Below are 23,384 nucleotides of genomic sequence, written 5' to 3'. Positions count from 1 at the left end.
TCCTTAAAATCTGGGATAGAATGTATAGGTTACAATAGATACAAGTTATGTCCACTTGGGAAGGAACATTTACGTTGGCTGATGTGTCAGTCGTGATCACTACAGGCTACAAATATTTATGGATTTATATTGAATTATAAGACTAATGTGTTTTTTTTTTACTTTTAACTAAATGATGCCTGCTTTTGATTGCAATTTCCAGATTTGACATGATTTATTTGTAAAAAAAAAAAATGTTGCAGTATGAAATCTCGTTTTCAAGTGTCCCCAAAAAATAAAATAAAAACGACGTAGTATCAAATAATAATATGGCAACTACAGTCTAATAATAATAACAACTAAAAAATAATAAAATACAAATTCATTACAAGTTCAAGTACAAAAATAAAAGTTTTTAAAAACCTCGAAACGCATGCACAAGCATTTATAATATTAAAGATTGCATTGAAGTGACAGCTTCATTACTATGTCAATAACACGACTAAACAATAGATTCGTCGATAAAACATATGCCCAATCGCAAACAGTTGCCAGTTTCAAGTACAAATTCAATACAAGTACATTAACTACTACTACAACTAATATAAAGTACTACTACAACTAATATAAAGTACTACTACAACTAATATAAACTACTACTACAACTAATATAAAGTACTTCTACAACTAATAAAAACTACTACTACAACTAATATAAAGTACTACTACAACTAATAAAAACTACTACTACAACTAATAAAAACTACTACTACAACTAATATAAACTACTACTACAACTAATATAAAGTACTACTACAACTAATAAAAACTACTACTACAACTATTACAAACTACTACTACAACTAATATAAAGTACTACTACAACAAATATAAAATACTACTACAACTAATACTACTACTACAACTAATATAAACTACAGCTAATATAAACTACTACTACAACTAGTATAAAGTACTACTACAACTAATATAAACTACTACTACAACTAATATAAACTACAGCTAATATAAACTACTACTACAACTAATATAAAGTACTACTACAACTAATATAAACTACTACTACAACTAATATAAACTAGTACTACAACTAATTTAAACTACTACTACAACTAATATAAACTACTACTACAACTAATATAAACTACTACTACAACTAATTTAAACTACTACTACAACTAATATAAACTACTACTACAACTAATATAAAGTACTACTACAACTAATATAAAGTACTACTACAACTAATATAAACTACTACTACAACTAATATAAACTACTACTACAACTAATTTAAACTACTACTACAACTAATATAAACTACTACTACAACTAATATAAACTACTACTACAATTAATATAAACTACTACTACAACTAATTTAAACTAGTACTACAACGAATATAAAGTACTACTACAACTAATATAAACTACTACTACAATTAATATAAACTACTACTACAACTAATTTAAACTACTACTACAACTAATATAAACTACTACTACAACTAATATAAACTACAGCTAATATAACCTACTATTACAACTAATATAAACTACTACTACAACTAATATAAACTACTACTACAACAAATATAAACTACTACTACAACAAATATAAAATACTACTACAACTAATATAAACTACTACTAGAACTAATATAAACTACTACTACAACTAATATAAACTACTACTACAACTAATATAAACTACTACTACAACTACTATACACTACTACTACTACAACTAATATAAACTACTACTACAACTGGTATAAACTACTACTGCAACTAATATAAACTAAAACTACTACTACAGTGTATAAAATCGAGCACACAGCCATGCAATCTCCATAGCTAAACATTGGCAGTATAATGATCTTACTCAAGAGCTCAGTGAATTTCAACGTGGCACCTTGATAGGATGCCACCTTTCAGAAAAGTCAGTCGGCGAATTTCTGTCCTGCTAGAGCTGTCCCGGTCAACTGTAGGTTATGTAATTGTGAAGTGGAAACGTCTAGGAGCAACAACGGCTCCTAGGGGGACCAACTCCATATTAACGGCCATATGATTTTGAGATGTTTGACGAGCAGATGTCCACATACTCTTGGTCATGTAGTGTTTGTGTATGTAGACATATATTTAATAACACTATATATATATATATATATATTATGCAGTATTATATATATATATATAATACTGCATAATATCATTAACTCTGAATGTGGTGCTATTTCCTGGACACAAAATAGGATTAATTAATTATTGGTTCATGAGGTCTCCATTTTCTGCAGGTCAACATTTCTCTTTAATTGATTGAATTGAATAGGGATGACAGCGCCCCTCAATGGTACTTGGCCTTCTATGGAAAGAGCAGGCACGTGGCGTAGCTTAGGATAAGAGAGAGCCGGGGGCAGTAATTGAACAAATGTTTCAACGATTGGAAGTGTTGGTGTTACAATGAAAAGTTCTTCCACGATTCCATCAAGACCGATTTATGAAATGTATCTTCGGCAACACTTGATATCATCAGGGACAACAATGGAAATCAGTCACTGGATTTATTGTGCCGGTCCTGTCATAACGCTGCTGTGGATATGCTTGCTTTTTAAACTGGCAAATAAAATTATTGAAACATCACAATTGAAACATCAAATTTGAAACATCACAATTGAAACATCACAATTGAAACATCACTATAGGCCTGGATTGTTATAAAGTTTTATTACATTTACATTTAAAGTCATTACCCTCCCTTCTTTGCAGTGACCTCATCACTGCGGACCCGCCCACTCTGACATCATCAGCTCTATTTTACCTTTGACCCTGCACCTCCAAGGCCATGCGTCGCCTGTCGATGACCTCACTATTCGTCTGCTTCTGGTTGGCGGGGAGCGGTCAGTGTGACGCCAGCTTTCAGGACTCCATGGGAGAGCTGCACACAGAGTTCGCCGTCAGACTCTACCAAACGCTCAAAGAGACGGAGAATAACTCCAACCTGATCGTGTCGCCGCTGAGCGTCTCGCTGTCCTTGGGACTTCTGCAGCTGGGCGCCCGCGGCAACACGCTGGCACAACTGGAGGCGGCGTTGGGATATGACGTCAACGGTAAGACCCTCCGCCACGAGTGGCCTGTGTGATCCAGCATTTACAACATCTGACCCCTTGGAACACATGTATGCCAGAGTTGGCATGGATTCGAATCCGACCCACTGCCCTTTGGCTCACCCTCCCCATGTTCCCCATCTTTCACAATGTACAATACTTCCAATAAAATAGAACCTATTAGGGGGTGGGACTTCCCCAGAACCCACCACCAAGCAGAGCCCCTAAGAGTTCGAAAGGCATCCAGAGGAGTGCAGTAGGCTACTGGGTGGTCAGACTACTGGGTGGTCAGATTACTGGGTGGTCAGGGTACTGGGTGGTCAGACTACTGGGTGGTCAGGTTACTGGGTGGTCAGGCTACTGGTTGGTCAGACTACTGGGTGGTCAGGGTACTGGGTGGTCAGACTACTGGGTGGTCAGACTACTGGGTGGTCAGGGTACTGGGTGGTCAGGTTACTGGGTGGTCAGACTACTGGGTGGTCAGGTTACTGGGTGGTCAGGTTTGGGTGGTCAGGGTACTGGGCGGTCAGGTTACTGGGTGGTCAGACTACTGGGTGGTCAGGTTACTGGGTGGTCAGGTTTGGGTGGTCAGGTTACTGGGTGGTCAGACTACTGGTTGGTCAGTTTACTGGGTGGTCAGACTACTGGGTGGTCAGGTTACTGGGTGGTCAGGGTACTGGGTGGTAAGACTACTGGGTGGTCAGGTTACTGGGTGGTCAGACTACTGGGTGCTCAGGCTACTGGGTGGTCAGATTACTGGGTGGTCAGGGTACTGGGCGGTCAGGTTACTGGGTGGTCAGATTACTGGGTAGTCAGGGTACTGGGTGGTCAGATTACTGGGTAGTCAGGGTACTGGGTGGTCAGGGTAACGGGTGGTCAGACTACTGGGTGGTCAGGTTACTGGGTGGTCAGGTTACTGGGTGGTCAGGTTACTGGGTGGTCAGGGTACTGGGCGGTCAGGTTACTGGGTGGTCAGGCTACTGGTTGGTCAGGGTACTGGGCGGTCAGGTTACTGGGTGGTAAGACTACTGGGTGGTCAAGGAACTGGGTGGTCAGGGTACTGGGTGGTCAGGGTACTGGGTGGCCAAGGTACTGGGTGCTCAGGTTACTGGGTGGTCAGACTACTGGGTGGTCAGATTACTGTGTGGTCAGATTACTGGGTGGTCAGGTTACTGGGTGGTCAGACTACTGGGTGGTCAGGTTACTGGGTGGTCAGACTACTGGGTGGTCAGATTACTGGGTGGTCAGATTACTGGGTAGTCAGGGTACTGGGTGGTCAGGTTACTGGGTGGTCAGATTACTGGGTAGTCAGGGTACCGGGTGGTCAGACTACTGGGTGGTCAGACTACTGGGTGGTCAGGGTACTGGGTGGTCAGGTTAGTGGGTGGTCAGACTACTGGGTGGTCAGACTACTGGTTGGTCAGGGTACTGGGTGGTCAGGGTACTGGGCGGTCAGGTTACTGGGTGGTCAGGTTACTGGGTGGTAAGACTACTGGGTGGTCAAGGAACTGGGTGGTCAGGGTACTGGGTGGTCAGATTACTGGGTGGTCAGACTACTGGGTGGTCAGACTACTGGGTGCTCAGGTTACTGGGTGGTCAGACTACTGGGTGGTCAGACTACTGGGTGCTCAGGTTACTGGGTGGTCAGATTACTGTGTGGTCAGCTTACTGGGTGTGTCGACTTGTGTTCAAAGCCCATTACCAGCACACATTGTTCAACGAATCATGGTCTTGATGAGAAGTCGATTCTAAAGCAGTTATAGTGCTGGGGTGGAACGAAACCCTGCATTTGTTTGCAAACCCCTATTACTCTCCGGGACCAGTCAATGGGGATGGGTGCCACAGATGTTGATTGTTGGTATAACATGCCGTGCTGGTACACAGACAGAGCACTTTAAGTAACATCTAAGTGTGGGGTTTATTTTGCTCTCTATTATTGTTAGTTCAAGTGTTTCTGGGTGTGTGCATACCATTCCTTTAAACTGGTGCTGGGCTATACCGTTGCTATGGGGCCCCGTGGGCCGTGTTGGCCCAGGCAAGGTAGAGTAGAGTGGTGTCTGGAGCTCTAATACCTGCCCCTGCTCTATAATCTGATTATTCAGAGGGTAATACTGAGACTCTGGTGTCGAAAGGCCACCGTCTTACACTGCAATAGTGACAGCAGACACTAAACAAGTAGAGTTCACAAGTCATGGGAAGGACTTACCCCAGGCAGGAACATAATAACATTTTCTCTTGATTTATTTAGCATACTTGATTGAACAACTAAAAAAAAAGGTGCAGGTGGTAAGGTGTCAGAGTGAAGAAAATCAAGGGTGTTTTACTGGTGCCTCAAGTAGGCCGAAATGCACTTACCAATGCAGACCTGGATTAAATTGGCTTGGCTGACACCTTGGTCTCTTTTTCACTCATTGATTCTAGCGTGAACCTTTCCACTTGGCCTAGCCACTGATTCCACTTCCTGTCTCTCCAGACATGCAGGTGCAGGACTTCCTGTTGCGGTCGCAGAGGGACGTGGGCAACTCCAGTCAAGGGGTACGGCTCCAGCAGGCCTGCGCCCTATTCATCCAGACCGGCGTCCAGCTCCTTCCTGTTTTTACCCAGCATGCAGCAGCCCTGAGCAACAGCAGTCTGGTCCGAGCCAACTTCAGTCAGCACAACCAAACCCGCAGCCAGCTGCAACAGTGGGGACGTAACCACGGCACTGGTGGGCCGCTCCAGACCGGTGGCAGCGGAGAGCTGTTTGGGTCTGGCGAGGCCCAGGGAGAAGCCTCGTTGTGGGGCAAGCGGCTGCAGATGGCCCTGGTCAACACTGTAAACTTCCGGGGAGTGTGGCAGAAACAGTTCCTCTTCACTGATACCCAGAACCTTCCCTTCACCCTGTCGGACGGCAGCACCATCAAGGTGCCCATGATGCACCAGGCCACAGAGGTCAACTTTGGTAAGTAGTAGTTTATTTTAAAGGGACCATGTGCAATTAAAAGCACAGTTCAGACAGTGAAATATGCACCAATGTGCATGTTCACCCACAGTCCCTAGTGAATACAGTACAGCAATAGTTTTCTGTCGGGACATTTTTTTGCTGTAGTTGAACTTGTCAGTTCATCCCTTACATACTTATCGATTCATTACCTACATACTTATCGGTTCAACACTTACATACTTATCGATTCAACACTTACATACTTATCGATTCATTACCTACATACTTATCGGTTCAACACTTACATACTTATCGATTCATTACCTACATACTTATCGGTTCAACACTTACATACTTATCGATTCATTACCTACATACTTATCGGTTCAACACTTACATACTTATCGATTCATTACCTACATACTTATCGGTTCAACACTTACATACTTATCGATTCATTACCTACATACTTATCGGTTCAACACTTACATACTTATCGATTCATTACCTACATGCTCATCGGTTCAACACTTACATACTTATCGATTCATTACCTACATACTTATTGGTTCAACACTTACATACTTATCGATTCATTACCTACATACTTATCGGTTCAACACTTATATACTTATCGGTTCAACACTTACTTGTCAGTTCATCACTTAGATACTTGTTGGTTCATCACTTAGATACTTGTTGGTTCTACACTCAGATACCAGTCAGTTCATGTTAAGGGAATTTTTATCTATAATGACTAATTATGAATACATTTCAATCCGGATGAATTAAAGGACTATTATGTTACTGTACATGTATGAATTTTCTCTCTTGCTCCCATTTCCAATTGTATATAATATAGTCAGGAGTTTAGAACAGTGCCTTGGTACAAATGAATGAACTATCTCCACATGGCAAGGACGGACTATCTCCAGACTGTCTAGAATGCTTATCTACACTGACTGACCTTGGCTCTAGGCGAGGAGGGAAGGCTTGAGAACTATAGGGCCTTTCTACCAGTGTCAAGAAGAGACGGAACATTTGGAAAACGCTGACGTCATTTTCAGTTTATAACCTGTGGTAAAATGTGTATGAAGGCAGTACTCTCTTGAATTAAAGGCTGTTACTTGACTTTTAAGACCGGGGCTCTGTCCATTCTTATAAGATAAGGGTCTTACAAACCCTTAATGCAATGACAGTGTTTAATTTTGATTGGGAATTAAAACAGAGGAATTTAGAATTCCTTCAACAGTTCATCACTTAGATACAGTCAAATCAAATGATCAAGCACAAAACAACACAATTAGAGTTTTGATTCATAGTATAGTAGACATTGTAAAGTGTTAATGTTTAGTGCGTCTGCCTGTGCACTGCTTCCTCTCTGGGGTTTTTAGCCTGGGTATCTGTAAAGCACTTTGTGACAACTGCTGATGTAAAAAGGGCGTTATAAAATAAATGATTTTATTTAAAACGGTCCCTCCCTTGGTTTCCCTCTATGTGCAGGGCAGTTCCGCACCTTGTCAGACCAGCGTTACACAGTCCTGGAACTGCCGTACTTGGGCCGCTTCCTCAGTCTGCTGGTGGCTCTGCCCAGTGACAGGAAGACACCTCTGTCCTCGCTGGAATCCCAGTTAACACCCCGCGCTGTGGCCACTTGGGACACTGGCCTCCGCAGAACCAAGATGGATGTCTTTCTCCCCAGGTGCACATTGATCTCAATATGTACTTATCTGAACTTTAGTTATACCAGGGTAGTCGCTACATATACAGTGCCTTGCGAAAGTATTCAGCCCCCTTGAACTTTGCGACCTTTTGCCACATTTCAGGCTTCAAACATAAAGATATAAAACTGTATTTTTTTGTGAAGAATCAAAAACAAGTGGGACACAATCATGAAGTGGAACGACATTTATTGGATATTTCAAACTTTTTTAACAAATCAAAAACTGAAAAATAGGGCGTGCAAAATTATTCAGCCCCTTTACTTTCAGTGCAGTAAACTCTCTCCAGAAGTTCAGTGAGACCCTCTGAATGATCCAATGTTGACCTAAATGACTAATGATGATATATACAATCCACCTGTGTGTAATCAAGTCTCCGTATAAATGCACCTGCACTGTGATAGTCTAAGAGGTCCGTTAAAAGCGCAGAGAGCATCATGAAGAACAAGGAACACACCAGGCAGGTCCGAGATACTGTTGTGAAGAAGTTTAAAGCCGGATTTGGATACAAAAATATTTCCCAAGCTTTAAACATCCCAAGGAGCACTGTGCAAGCGATAAAATTGAAATGGAAGGAGTATCAGACCACTGCAAATCTACCAAGACCTGGCCGTCCCTCTAAACTTTCAGCTCATACAAGGAGAAGACTGATCAGAGATGCAGCCAAGAGGCCCATGATCACTCTGGATGAACTGCAGAGATCTACAGCTGAGGTGGGAGACTCTGTCCATAGGACAACAATCAGTCGTATATTGCACAAATCTGGCCTTTATGGAAGAGTGGCAAGAAGAAAGCCATTTCTTAAAGATATCCATAAAAAGTGTCGTTTAAAGTTTGCCACAAGCCACCTGGGAGACACACCAAACATGTGGAAGAAGGTGCTCTGGTCAGATGAAACCAAAATTGAACTTTTTGGCAACAATGCAAAACATTATGTTTGGTGTAAAAGCAACACAGCTCATCACCCTGAACACACCATACCCACTGTCAAAAATAGTGGTGGCAGCATCATGGTTTGGGCCTGCTTTTCTTCAGCAGGGACAGGGAAGATGGTTAAAAGTCTGCAAAAGACCTGAGACTGGGACGTAGATTTGTCTTCCAACAAGACAATGATCCAAAACATAAAGTAAAATCTACAATGGAATGGTTCAAAAATAAACATATCCAGGTGTTAGAATGGCCAAGTCAAAGTCCAGACCTGAATCCAATCGAGAATCTGTGGAAAGAACTGAAAACTGCTGTTCACAAATGCTCTCCATCCAACCTCACTGAGCTCGAGCTGTTTTGCAAGGAGGAATGGGAAAAAAGTTCAGTCTCTCGATGTGCAAAACTGATAGAGACATACCCCAAGCGATTTACAGCTGTAATCGCAGCAAAAGGTGGAGCTACAAAGTATTAACTTAGGGGGGCTGAATAATTTTGCACGCCCAATTTTTCAGTTTTTGATTTGTTAAAAAAGTTTGAAATATCCAATAAATGTCGTTCCACTTCATGATTGTGTCCCACTTGTTGTTGATTCTTCACAAAAAAATACAGTTTTATATCTTTATGTTTGAAGCCTGAATTGTGGCAAAAGGTCGCAAAGTTCAAGGGGGCCGAATACTTTCGCAAGGCACTGTATTTCCTAGCACAAAGTGTCCTAATCTTCATGATGTCTGATCTACTGACGCATGGTAGAGTAACGGACTGGCTTTTACTTACAGGTTTAAAATGCAGAGTAGGTTCAACCTGAGGTCGGTTCTGCCGTCAATGGGGGTCAGAGACACATTCAACCCAATGGCAGCAGACTTCACCGGCATCTCAGGTACAGTACACTCATTCAACTGCCTTATTCTGGGTTTTTATATGAGATCCATTTGGCTGGTCCTAAGATCAGTTTGTGCATTTGCCTACTCCATTGTCAAGCCAATGTTGTGATTATAATTCCCTAAGGAACTAGCTGTTGGCCAGCTAACAGACTGGTACCCAGGCTAGAGAGCCATGTCATCCTCAGGACAGATGACGGTCCAGGACTTACAGCATTGTGTTTGTTATCTCTCCACAGCAGAGGAAGGCCTGTATGTGTCAGATGCCTTTCATGAGGCCAGGATAGAGGTAACAGAGGACGGGACCAAGGCAGCGGCAGTAACCGCCATGGTGCTACTCAAACGATCCCGAGCTCCCGTCTTCAAAGCAGACAGACCTTTCTTCTTCCTCCTGCGACAAGTCAGCACAGGTAGGAGGCCTACCATACAAAAAATAGCTGTCATGATCTGTGTGATCAGGAAAAGGAGAGCACTATGTTGGCGTTGTATTGCCCTTACAACATCACCTTGTTAGTTTGGTCTTCTATTTATCATCTCTTTCTCTCTCCAGGATCTGTTCTATTTATGGGGCGTGTGATGAATCCAGCTGAACAGGCACCCTAGGACCCCCTCCACCACCCTGGGACCCCCTCAACCACCCTGGGACCCCCTCCACCACCCTAGGACCCCCTCAACCACCCTGGGACCTCCTCAACCACCCTGGGACCCCCTCCACTACCCTAGGACCCCCTCCACCACCCTAGGACCCCCTCCACCACCCTAGGACCCCCTCAACCACCCTGGGACCCCCTCCACCACCCTAGGACCCCCTCCACCACCCTAGGACCCCCTCAACCACCCTGGGACCCCCTCAACCACCCTAGGACCCCCTCAACCACCCTGGGACCCCCTCCACCACCCTAGGACCCCATTACCCCCTCCACCACCATCCTAGGACCCCCTCCACCATCCTAGGACCCCTAGGACCCCCTCCACCATCCTAGGACCCCCTCCTCCACCACCCTAGGACCCCCTCAACCAACCTGGGACCCCTGCCACCACCCTAGGACCCCCTCAATCACCCTGGGACCCCCTCCACCACCCTAGGACCCCCTTACCCCTTCAACCACCCTGGGACCCCCTCCACTATACCTTACCTCATATTCAACCTCAACCATTCTAAAGATCTACTTTGACTGTATATAACAATATGAATATGTATATATGAATAGTGTGTAAATAGTATTTTTGTTGTCTCTTGGTGTCTTTGCTATATAAAACTGTTCAATGTAACATCTTCTGTTGTTCTGTTCTATAACGGTTCTGTACTTTGTCATGTATTTGTACTCTTTATGTGGACCCCGGGAAGAGTAGCTGCTGCGTGTGCAGTAGCTAATGGGGATCCTAATAAACTAAACTCTACCCGTATTTATTGGTGACCAACAAAAGGGTCAAGACACTTCAGGAAGAGGAACAATATTTTTGTACATTGTAAATAAAATGTTAATACTTTGTGTTTTGCACCAAAAATGTTTTGGTCCATTTTTTTTCCTGCAGCTGTATTATAGGCCTTCCACTTCCTGTCTGATGCATGGTGTTACTTCCTGTCTGACGCATGGTGTCACTTCCCGGGCTGATGAATGGTGTCACTTCCTGTCTGATGAATGGTGTCACTTCCTGTCTGATGAATGGTGTCACTTCCTGTCTGACGCATGGTGTCACTTCCCGGGCTGATGAATGGTGTCACTTCCTGTCTGATGAATGGTGTCACTTCCCTGCATGGTGTCACCGGGCTGATGAATGGTGTCACTTCCTGTCTGATGAATGGTGTCACTTCCCGGGCTGATGAATGGTGTCACTTCCTGTCTGATGCATGGTGTCACTTCCCTGTGCTGATGCATGCATGGTCACTTCCCGGCTGATGCATGGTGTCACTTCCTGGCTGATGCATGGTGTCACTTCCTGTCTGATGCATGGTGCCACTTCCTGTCTGATGAATGGTGTCACTTCCCAGCTGATGCATAGCATGGTCACTTCCTGTCTGATGCATGGTGTCACTTCCCGGCTGATGCATGGTGTCACTTCCTGTCTGATGGTGTCTCTTGCTGATGCATGGTGTCACTTCCCTGGTGTCTCTTCCGGCTGATGAATGGTGTCACTTCCTGTCTGATGCATGGTGTCACTTCCGGCTGATGCATGGTGTCACTTCCCAGCTGATGCATGGTGTCACTTCCTGTCTGATGCATTGTGCCACTTCCTGTCTGATGCGTGGTACCACTTCCTGGCTAATGCATGGTGTCACTTCCTGTCTGATGCATGGTGCCACTTCCTGTCTGATGCGTGGTACCACTTCCTGGCTGATGCATGGTGTCACTTCCTGTCTGATGCATGGTGCCACTTCCCGGCTGATGCATGGTGCCACTTCCCGGCTGATGCATGGTGTCAGAGAGGATTCAGAAACTCTCACATCCACCACATTTTATTCAAACTCAAGTGATCACTGCTGTTTCCCATAGTTTGTGTGATAAAAAATATAGCTCATACAAGGAGAAGACTGATCAGAGATGCAGCCAAGAGGCCCATGATCACTCTGGATGAACTGCAGAGATCTACAGCTGAGGTGGGAGACTCTGTCCATAGGACAACAATCAGTCAAATATTGCACAAATCTGGCCTTTATGGAAGAGTGGCAAGAAGAAAGCCATTTCTTAAAGATATCCATAAAAAGTGTTGTTTAAAGTTTGCCACAAGCCACCTGGGAGACACACCAAACATGTGGAAGAAGGTGCTCTGGTCAGATGAAACCAAAATTGAATTTTTTGGCAACAATGCAAAACATTATGTTTGGCGTAAAAGCAACACAGCTCATCACCCTGACCACACCATCCCCACTGTCAAACATGGTGGTGGCAGCATCATGGTTTGGGCCTGCTTTTCTTCAGCAGGGACAGGGAAGATGGTTAAAATTGATGGGAAGATGAATGGAGCCAAATACAGGACCATTCTGGAAGAAAACCTGATGGAGTCTGCAAAAGACCTGAGACTGGGACGGAGATTTGTCTTCCAACAAGACAATGATCCAAAACATAAAGCAAAATCTACAATGGAATGGTTCAAAAATAAACATATCCAGGTTTTAGAATGGCCAAGTCAAAGTCCAGACCTGAATCCAATCGAGAATCTGTGGAAAGAACTGAAAACTGCTGTTCACAAATGCTCTCCATCCAACCTCACTGAGCCCGAGCTGTTTTGCAAGGAGGAATGGGAAAAAATTCAGGCTCTCGATATGCACAACTGATAGAGACATACCCCAAGTGACTTACAGCTGTAATCGCAGCAAAAGGTGGCGTTACAAAGTATTAACTTAAGGGGGCTGAATAATTTTGCACGCCCAATTTTTCAGTTTTTGATTTGTTAAAAAAGTTTGAAATATCCAATAAATGTCGTTCCACTTCATGATTGTGTCCCACTTGTTGTTGATTCTTCACAAAAAAAACAACAGTTTTATATCTTTATGTTTGAAGCCTGAAATGTGGCAAAAGGTCGCAAAGTTCAAGGCGGCCGAATACTTTCGCAAGGCACTGTATCACTAGTCACATCTCCAAAGAGAAACCTCCTCAACAACATGCAAAGCCTCACATTTCCTTGAAAGAACGTGAAATAAAACATGATGACACTTACTGAACAACTGACGCTTTTACCTACATGGATATTCAAAATATAAAACATTATTCATGGAAATACAAAAAAAGGACTTCCTCTGGGAATTCACTTTAAAATTATTCAGTAGTTATTTACATCTATACAGGGTATTCAAAATACTATTGTGGTTGGGTCCTCTTTACGAACAACAACAAGTACGGGAAAGACGCATGAGGAGGGGGTATTGGACCAGAGACAGAGACCCTATGAGGGAGGGGGGTATTGGACCAGAGACAGAGACCCTATGAGGGGGGGTATTGGACCAGAGACAGAGACCCTATGAGGGAGTTTGTTATTGGGGACCAGAGACAGAGACCCTATGAGGGGGGTATTGGACCAGAGACAGAGACCCTCAGTGGTAGGGAGGGGCATTGGACCAGAGACAGAGACCCTATGAGGGAGGGGGTATTGGACCAGAGACAGAGACCCTATGAGGGAGGGGGTATTGGACCAGAGACAGAGACCCTATGAGGGAGGGGGTATTGGACCAGAGACAGAGACCCTATGAGGGAGGGGTTATTGGACCAGAGACAGAGACCCTATGAGGAGGGGGTATTGGACCAGAGACAGAGACCCTATGAGGGAGGGGGTATTGGACCAGAGACAGAGACGTTCTGGATGAGTTGGAGGGGTAATGGACCAGAGACAGAGACCCTATGAGGGAGGGTGCATTGGACCAGAGACAGAGACCCTATGAGGGAGGGGGTATTGGACCAGAGACAGAGACCCTGAGGGAGGGGGTATTGGACCAGAGACAGAGACCCTATGAGGGATATTGGACCAGAGACAGAGACCCTATGAGGGAGGGGGTATTGGACCAGAGACCCTATGATGGACCAGAGACAGAGACCCTATGAGGGAGGGGGTATTGGACCAGAGACAGAGACCCTATGAGGGAGGGGGTATTGGGAGACAGAGACCATGAGGGAGGGGGTATTGGACCAGAGACAGAGACCCTATGAGGGAGGGGGTATTGGACCAGAGACAGAGACCCTATGAGGGAGGGGGTATTGGACCAGAGACAGAGACCCTATGAGGGAGGTGGTGATTGGACCAGAGACAGAGACCCTATGAAACATTATTTATGGACCAGAGACAGAGACCCTATGAGGGGGGGTATTGGACCAGAGACAGAGACCCTATGAGGGAGGGGGTATTGGACCAGAGACAGAGACCCTATGAGGGAGGGGGTATTGGACCAGAGACAGAGACCTATGAGGGAGGGGGTATTGGACCAGAGACAGAGACCCTATGAGGGAGGGGGTATTGGACCAGAGACAGAGACCCTATGAGGGAGGGGGTATTGGACCAGAGACAGAGACCCTATGAGGGAGGGGGTATTGGACCAGAGACAGAGACCCTATGAGGGAGGGGTATTGGACCAGAGACAGAGACCCTATGAGGGAGGGGGTATTGGACCAGAGACAGAGACCCTATGAGGGGGGGGTATTGGACCAGAGACAGAGACCCAATGAGGGAGGGGGTATTGGACCAGAGACAGAGACCCTATGAGGGAGGGGGTATTGGACCAGAGACAGAGACCCTATGAGGGAGGGGTATTGGACCAGAGACAGAGACCCTATGAGGGAGGGGTATTGGACCAGAGACAGAGACCCTATGAGGGAGGGGGTATTGGACCAGAGACAGAGACCCTATGAGGGAGGGGGTATTGGACCAGAGACAGAGACCCTATGAGGGAGGGGGTATTGGACCAGAGACAGAGACCCTATGAGGGAGGGGGTATTGGACCAGAGACAGAGACCCTATGAGGGAGGGGTATTGGACCAGAGACAGAGACCCTATGAGGGAGGGGGTATTGGACCAGAGACAGAGACCCTATGAGGGAGGGGTATTGGACCAGAGACAGAGACCCTATGAGGGAGGGGGGTATTGGACCAGAGACAGAGACCCTATGAGGGAGGGGGTATTGGACCAGAGACAGAGACCCTATGAGGGAGGGGGTATTGGACCAGAGACAGAGACCCTATGACAGAGGAGGGAGGGGTATTGGACCAGAGACAGAGACCCTATGAGGGAGGGGGTATTGGACCAGAGACAGAGACCCTATGAGGGAGGGGTATTGGACCAGAGACAGAGACCCTATGAGGGAGGGGTATTGGACCAGAGACAGAGACCCTATGAGGGAGGGGGTATTGGACCAGAGACAGAGACCCTATGAGGGAGGGGTATTGGACCAGAGACAGAGACCCTATGAGGGAGGGGTATTGGACCAGAGACAGAGACCCTATGAGGGAGGGGGTATTGGACCAGAGACAGAGACCCTATGAGGGAGGGGGTATTGGACCAGAGACAGAGACCCAATGAGGGAGGGGTATTGGACCAGAGACAGAGACCCTATGAGGGGGGGGTATTGGACAAGAGACAGAGACCCTATGAGGGAGGGGGTATTGGACAGGAGACAGAGACCCTATGAGGGAGGGGGTATTGGACCAGAGACAGAGACCCTATGAGGGAGGGGGTATTGGACAAGAGACAGAGACCCTATGAGGGAGGGGTTATTGGACCAGAGACAGAGACCCTATGAGGGAGGGGGTATTGGACCAGAGACAGAGACCCTATGAGGGATTGGACCAGGGGTATTGGACCAGAGACAGAGACCCTATGAGGGAGGGGGTATTGGACCAGAGACAGAGACCCTATGAGGGAGGGGGTATTGGACCAGAGACAGAGACCCTATGAGGGAGGGGGTATTGGACCAGAGACAGAGACCCTATGATGGAGGGGTATTGGACCAGAGACAGAGACCCTATGAGGGAGGGGGTATTGGACCAGAGACAGAGACCCTATGAGGGAGGGGGTATTGGACCAGAGACAGAGACCCTATGAGGGAGGGGGTATTGGACCAGAGACAGAGACCCTATGAGGGAGGGGGTATTGGACAAGAGACAGAGACCCTATGAGGGAGGGGGTATTGGACCAGAGACAGAGACCCTATGAGGGAGGGGGTATTGGACCAGAGACAGAGACCCTATGAGGGAGGGGGTATTGGACAAGAGACAGAGACCCTATGAGGGAGGGGGTATTGGACCAGAGACAGAGACCCTATGAGGGAGGGGGTATTGGACCAGAGACAGAGACCCTATGAGGGAGGGGGTATTGGACCAGAGACAGAGACCCTATGAGGGAGGGGGTATTGGACCAGAGACAGAGACCCTATGAGGGAGGGGTATTGGACCAGAGACAGAGACCCTATGAGGGAGGGGGTATTGGACCAGAGACAGAGACCCTATGAGGGAGGGGGTATTGGACCAGAGACAGAGACCCTATGAGGGAGGGGGTATTGGAGAGACAGGGTATTGGACCAGAGACAGAGACCCTATGAGGGAGGGGTATTGGACCAGAGACAGAGACCCTATGAGGGAGGGGGTATTGGACCAGAGACAGAGACCCTATGAGGGGGGGGTATTGGACCAGAGACAGAGACCCTATGAGGGAGGGGGTATTGGACCAGAGACAGAGACTCTATGAGGGAGGGGGTATTGGACCAGAGACAGAGACCCTATGAGGGAGGGGGTATTGGACCAGAGACAGAGACCCTATGAGGGAGGGAGTATTGGACCAGAGACAGAGACCCTATGAGGGAGGTGGTATTGGAAAAGAGACAGATCTGTCACACCCTGACCATAGAGAGCCTGTTATTCTCTATGTTGGTTTGGTCGGGGTGTGACTAGGGTGGGTCATCTAGGTAATTTGTACATCAATGTTGGCCTGATATGGTTCCCAATCAGAGGCAGCTGTTTATCGTTGTCTCTGATTGGGGATCATATTTAGGTAGCCATTTCCCCATTGTGTTTGTGGGATCATGTCTATGTCTAATCCATGATAATCGAGATTTTCAATAAGCATTTTTTCTACGGCTGGCCATGCTTTCCACCTGGCTACCCCTACCCCGGTCAACAGATCTGCGCCCCCCGCAGCAACTTTCCCAAGCCTCCCCATTTCTCCTTCATCCAAATCCAGATAGCTGATGTTCTGAAAGAGCTGCAAAACAGCTGGGCTAGACAATCTGGACACACTCTTTCTAAAATTATCCGCCGCAATTGTTGCAACCCCTATTACTAGCCTCTCTTTCGTATCATCTGAGATCACCAAAGATTGGAAAGCTGCCGCGGTCATCCCCCTCTTCAAAGGGTGAGACACCCTGGACCCAAACTGTTACAGACCTATATCTAGCCTTCCCTGCCTTTCTAAGGTCTTCGAAAGCCAAGTGAACAAACAGATCACCGACTATTTCGAATCCCACCGTACCTTCTTCGCTATGCAATCTGGTTTCCGAGCTGGTCACCTCAGCCACACTCAAGGTCCTAAATGACATCATAACTGCCATCGATAAAAGACAGTACTGTGCAGCCGTATTCGTCGACCTGGCCAAGGCTTTCAACTGTCATTCATTGCATTCTTATTGGCAGACTCAACAGCCTTGGTTTCTCAAATGACTGCCTTGCCTGGTTCACCAACTACTTCTCAGGCAGAGTTCAGTGTGTCAAATCGGAGGGCCTGTTGTCAGGATCTCTGGCAGTCTCTATGGGGTGCCACAGGGTTCAATTCTCGGGTCGACTCTTTTCTCTGTATACATCAATGTCGTCGCTCTTGCTGCTGGTGAGTCTCTGATCCACCTCTAAGCATACGACACCATTCTGTATACTTCTGGCCCTTCTTTGGACACTGTGTTAACAAACCTCCAGACGAGCTTCAATGTCATACAACACCCCTTCCGTGGCCTCCAACTGCTCTTAAATGTAAGTGAAACTAAATGCATGCTCTTCAACCAATCTCAAATACCTAGGTGTCTGGTTAGCTGTAAACTCTCCTTACAAACTCACATTAAGCATCTCCAATCCAAAATTAAATCTAGAATCGGCTTCCTACTTCGCAACGAAGCATCCTTCACTTATGCTGCCAAACATTCCCTCGTAAAACTGACTATTCTACCGATCCTTGACTTTGACGATGTCATTTACAAAATAGCCCCCAACACTCTACTCAGCAAATTGTATGTAGTCTACCACAGTGCCATCCATTTTGTCACCAAAGCCCAATATACTACCCACCACTGTGACCTGTAAGCTCTCATTGGTTAGCCTTCGCTTCAGATTCGTCGCTAAACCCACTGGCTCCAGGTCATCTATAAGTCTTTGCTAGGTAAAGCCCCGCCTTATCTCAGCTCACTGGTCACCATAGAGGCACCCACCCGTAGCATGCGCTCCAGCAGTTATATTTCACTGGTCATACCCAAAGCCAATTCCTCCTTTGGCCGCCTTTCCTTCCAGTTCTCTGCTGCCAATGACTGGAACAAATTGCAAAAAATCACAGAAGCTGGAGACTCATATCTCCCTCACTAAATTTAAGCACCAGCTATCAGAGCAGCTTACCGATCACTGCACTTGTACAAAGCCCACCTGTAAATAGCCCACTCAACCACCTCATTCCCATATTGGTATTCTTTTTTTGCTCCTTGGCACCCCAGTATCTTGGGTGGAGACTCAGATCTGCCTCACTAGCTTTAAGCACCAGCTGTCAGAGCAGCTCACAGATCACTGCACCTGTACATAGCCCATCTGTAAATAGCCCAACCAACTCCCTCATCCCCATACTGCATTTATTTATGTATCTTGATCCATTGCACCCCAGTATCTCTACCTGCACATTTATCTTCTGCACATCTATCACTCGTGTTTAATTGCTAAATTGTAATTATTTCGCCACTGTGGCCTATTTATTGCCTTACCTCTCTTATCCTACCTCATTTACACACGGTGTATATAGACTTTTCTATTGTGTTATTGACTGTACGTTTGTTTATTCCATGTGTAACTCTGTGTTGTTTGTGTCGCACTGCTTTGCTTTATCTTGGCCAGGTCGCAGTTGTAAATGAGAGCTCGTTCTCAGCTGGCCTACCTGGTTAAATAAAGGTGCATATACCCTGACTCTGTTGCAAGAGAAGTGACACAAAGAAATTCATGTTAGCAGGCAATATTAGCTAAATATGCAGGTTTAAAAAATATATACTTGTGTATTGATTTTAAGAAAGGCATTGATGTTTATGGTTAGGTACACGTTGGAGCCACGACAGTCATTTTCGCGAATGCGCACCGCATCGATTATATGCAAAGCAGGACACGCTAGATAAACTAGTAATATCATCAACCATGTGTAGTTAACTAGTGATTTTGATTGATTGATTGTTTTTTATAAGATAAGTTTAATGCCAGTTAGCAACTTACCTTGGTTTCTTACTGGATTTGCGTAACAGGCAGGCTCCTCATGGAGTACAATGAGAGGCAGGTGTTGGTTAGAGTGTTGGACTAGTTAACCGTAAGTTTGCAAGATTGAATACCAGAGCTGACAAGGTAAAAATCTGTCGTTCTGCCCCTGAACAAGGCAGTTAACCCACCGTGCCTAGGCGGTCATTGAAAATAAGATTTTGTTAAAACATTTAAAACAAATTAGGGGTACGTGAGGCCTGGAGCTGAAATAACAACAGGAGTACACAAAGAGATATTATATAGTTAACCTACTGGAGATCTATTTTAAGAATGTCAATTAGGAGAGAGGGTTTGGGGGCAGGGGGGATGAGGAGAGGGAGAGAAACAGAGGGAGGGAGAGACAGTCACCCCTTTGGGTACAGGAAATGGTTTTGATAGGGGTCGCGGTAATTAGTGTCAAGGGATGGGAGAGGGATTGGTGTGTATTACACCATTTGTATATTACACAAATTCCAATATGTTGTGGCTAACGTTAGCTAGGTGGCTAACTTTAAGGTTAGGGATTAGGTAACATGCTAGCTAAGTAGCTTAAGGTTAGCAGTTAGGTTAGGGTTTGTTAACATGCAAAGTAGTTGAAAACTAACTCAACAAGTAGTAACCCACTGGGAAAACAATGGTAGAATTAATGTTGTTTCCCTTGAACCAAAGTGGAATAAACGTTGAATTGAAGTCTGTGCAGTGGAATGTCGTTGCAGAGTTGCTAAAATGCAAAAAAAGTTGTCCGTGATAAGATTCGAACAGGAAAAAAATACACTTTTTCATGTGCATGTCACACATTTCCAATATAACAATTTGTGCAAGTGGGTTGAAACAGAGACAGCAGTCTATAGGTACAGTCAGCAGAGACTTACACCAACACCGGACTAAAACAAAAGGCTGTGATACTCTCCAGTCACACCTAGAGCTGGATAGTATACTGCATTTTACTTATAACTGGCATTGATGCACAGACCGGGTTGGGTTTCTACTTTTACCTTCTATAACGGTATTTCAATGTGATTCGTAATTTCGGCGTGTATAATGTTCGTTTTTAATAGTTTACTCGTTTGCTACTTCAGTCGTCTTTCTCCCTCTCCTCTTGTCACCGTGACGACGGAGTCACGGGCACTTTCTTGTCATTCACTACAAGATGTTGGTGACATGCTTCTTTCCACAAGCGTTCTATAATTACACTATTAGTTTGTCTTATCTTTAGTGTCTGCAAACAACCAACTAGTTTATATTCTTAGCACAGTGTGGCTAAAATAAATCTGGCTAGCCACCAATTCTAATTAGTTGGCTAGCTAGTTTGCTCAATGTTTAAGAGTGAGAGCAAATGTAGCTAGGTAATACAGCCTGGTACAAGTGCTGATGTAAAAATCAGAGAAGAATAGGTTGAAGCATGAATATGTTAGCATGCTAGCTAGCTAGGGGCTATATGAGGTAAGAAAATATGTAATGTAACGTCTAATTAGGGTCACCTGGAAACATAGCAACACTTTGGTTCCTATCCGGTCAATAATTTCTCCATTGGTTTACTCATTTGATTTTACCTTTATTTAACTAGGCAAGTCAGTTAAGAACAAATTCTTATTTTCAACAACGGCCTGGGAACAGTGGGTAAACTGCCTGTTCGTTCTGCCTGGGGCAGAATGCCTGGGGCAGAACGACAGATTTGTACCTTGTCAGCTTGGGGGTTTGAACTCGCAACCTTCCAGTTACTAGTCCAACGCTCTAACCACTAGGCTACCCTGCCGTCAAACAATATATTCAAGGTGCTGCCCACTATATTTCAACTATAGAATTAGAATAGTCATTCAATTTCCATGATTCCAACAGTTCAAAAATGAATTATGCCCTTCGAATTTTGCCCATATTATGCAGCCCTGCGTGGCACAGTGTGGAAATTATGAAAATAATATTTGCTTGAAGTTGGATTGATCAGTATAAAGCAATCCAAATGGAGAGTGACCCCATTGAAATCTCTTATGTTTTAACCACCCTAGGGTGATGAACTACTCAAAGCATATTTACAACTTGTATGATTACAAAAAAAATACTGTCAAATGTGAAAAATATTGTGATATGATATTTTGGTCATATCGCCCAGCCCTATCTATACATTATATAAATCACTCACTATGTCCTCTGTCTACTTCGCAAAAACACATAACACTGACTTGGTAAATCTAGGGAACCTTTGTCCATTTATATAGGAATGGCAAACTGCAGCCTCTGCTAACACACTACATAAGCCTACACCCTGGACAACATGGATACTTGTTGACGTTTACAGCTCTTTCCCCACTGTTTACTGTTCCCATCAACGGATATATTCCTTTCTAACTCTTCATTGAGGCCAGACAATGATTTTGTTGTTGTTGTTGCTCAGTGATAAATTGGGTCTATAAACAGAGTAAAGAAAACAGAGCCTCAAACCCAGATGGACGAGTGAGGGTATCCATGACAACCTGGAGTTTTCCTTCAGAACGGTACTAATGATATCCTATTCAACCCCCCCTGCTGATCTGACTGAATATGAAGTAGCAGCCAGAGACAACCCTGCGGGACGGATTTAGACTTAAACCAATATATTCATTAGAAAACACAAATATTAAAACAGAAGAACTTGGATGCCAGAGAAGATACATATTTACTCAGATCCTCATTGGAATCACTGTAAGTGTCCACAGCATGGAAATGGCTTCAGCTTGACACACTTCTAGACTTCAGCTTGACTGATGTAATCCACTGGCCTGGCAGGGCAGGTGTGGGTGGTGAAGTGTTCCCCTATGGGGATGGCTCTCCGTCTATGTGCGTTGGCATGTTGATATGTATAGACAGAGGTCATTTGATCTCAACGAGATGGGTTGCCATTTGTGCTCTCTCTCCCCCTCTCTCCTTCCCTCCCCCTTCTCTCCCTCCCTCCCCCTCTGCCCCTCTCTCCCCTCCCCCTCTCCACTTCTCTCCTTTCCTCTCCATCTAGTGAAAATCAGTTCAGTTCCTGGATTACCCCCCAGTTGGTTACCTCCCCTCCCTCCCTCCCTCTAACACTCAATCTATCCTGGGAAGACTCGCTCAGACACCTGGCAACCTGAAGGGTGTTTCATCCCTGCACACAGTGTCCCCCACCACACCTCATCTCTCTTCTGTTCTCCTCTTTCTCTCCTGTCTTTCTCTCCTCTCTCTTTCCCTCCTGTCTTTCTCTCCTCTCTCTTTCTGGCCTCTCTCTTTCTCTCCTCTCTCTTTCCCTCCTCTCTTTCCCTCCTGTCTTTCTCTCCTCTCTTTCTCTCCTTTCTCTTTCCCTCCTGTCTTTCTCTCCTCTCTCTTTCCCTCCTCTCTTTCTGTCCTCTCTCTTTCTCTCCTCTCTTTCTCTCCTCTCTCTTTCCCTCCTCTCTTTCTCTCCTCTCTCTTTCCCTCCTCTCTTTCCCTCCTGTCTTTCTCTCCTCTCTCTTTCCCTCCTCTCTTTCCCTCCTCTCTTTCTCTCCTCTCTCTTTCCCTCCTCTCTTTCCCTCCTGTCTTTCTCTCCTCTCTCTTTCCCTCCTCTCTTTCCCTCCTGTCTTTCTCTCCTCTCTCTTTCCCTCCTCTCTTTCTGTCCTCTCTCTTTCTCTCCTCTCTTTCTCTCCTCTCTCTTTCCCTCCTGTCTTTCTCTCCTCTCTCATTCCCTCCTCTCTTTCTGTCCTCTCTCTTTCTCTCCTCTCTTTCTCTCCTCTCTCTTTCCCTCCTGTCTTTCTCTCCTCTCTCTTTCCCTCCTCTCTTTCTGTCCTCTCTCTTTCTCTCCTCTCTCATTCCCTCCTCTCTTTCTCTCCTATCATTCCCTCCCTCTGCATTTGTCCAGCTCCCCCTCAGTGTGCATCTTTTGAGGTGGCTGAGTGCTAACA

The 23,384-nt window shown here is 45.4% G+C and overlaps 1 protein-coding gene across 1 annotated transcript in view; it reads left to right on the top strand.

The window, feature by feature from the left end:
• The window catches only part of LOC135521090 (probable serpin E3), a 10,792-nt gene extending 347 nt beyond the window's left edge, over positions 1-10,445 (top strand). The window contains exons 2-7 of the mRNA XM_064947033.1: positions 2,770-3,110; positions 5,581-6,048; positions 7,534-7,732; positions 9,455-9,555; positions 9,796-9,966; positions 10,107-10,445. Of these exons, the coding sequence (XP_064803105.1) occupies positions 2,846-3,110; positions 5,581-6,048; positions 7,534-7,732; positions 9,455-9,555; positions 9,796-9,966; positions 10,107-10,159 (1,257 nt within the window). The 5' untranslated portion in view covers positions 2,770-2,845 and the 3' untranslated portion in view covers positions 10,160-10,445. The remainder of the gene's footprint in view (positions 1-2,769; positions 3,111-5,580; positions 6,049-7,533; positions 7,733-9,454; positions 9,556-9,795; positions 9,967-10,106) is intronic.
• The last annotated feature ends 12,939 nt before the right edge of the window (positions 10,446-23,384 follow it).

This window comes from Oncorhynchus masou, chromosome 29 (assembly GCF_036934945.1).
Source record: "Oncorhynchus masou masou isolate Uvic2021 chromosome 29, UVic_Omas_1.1, whole genome shotgun sequence".
Lineage (NCBI taxonomy): Eukaryota > Metazoa > Chordata > Actinopteri > Salmoniformes > Salmonidae > Oncorhynchus > Oncorhynchus masou.
Note: the sequence above shows the minus strand (reverse complement) of the source record. Positions and strands in the feature narration are given on the sequence as shown.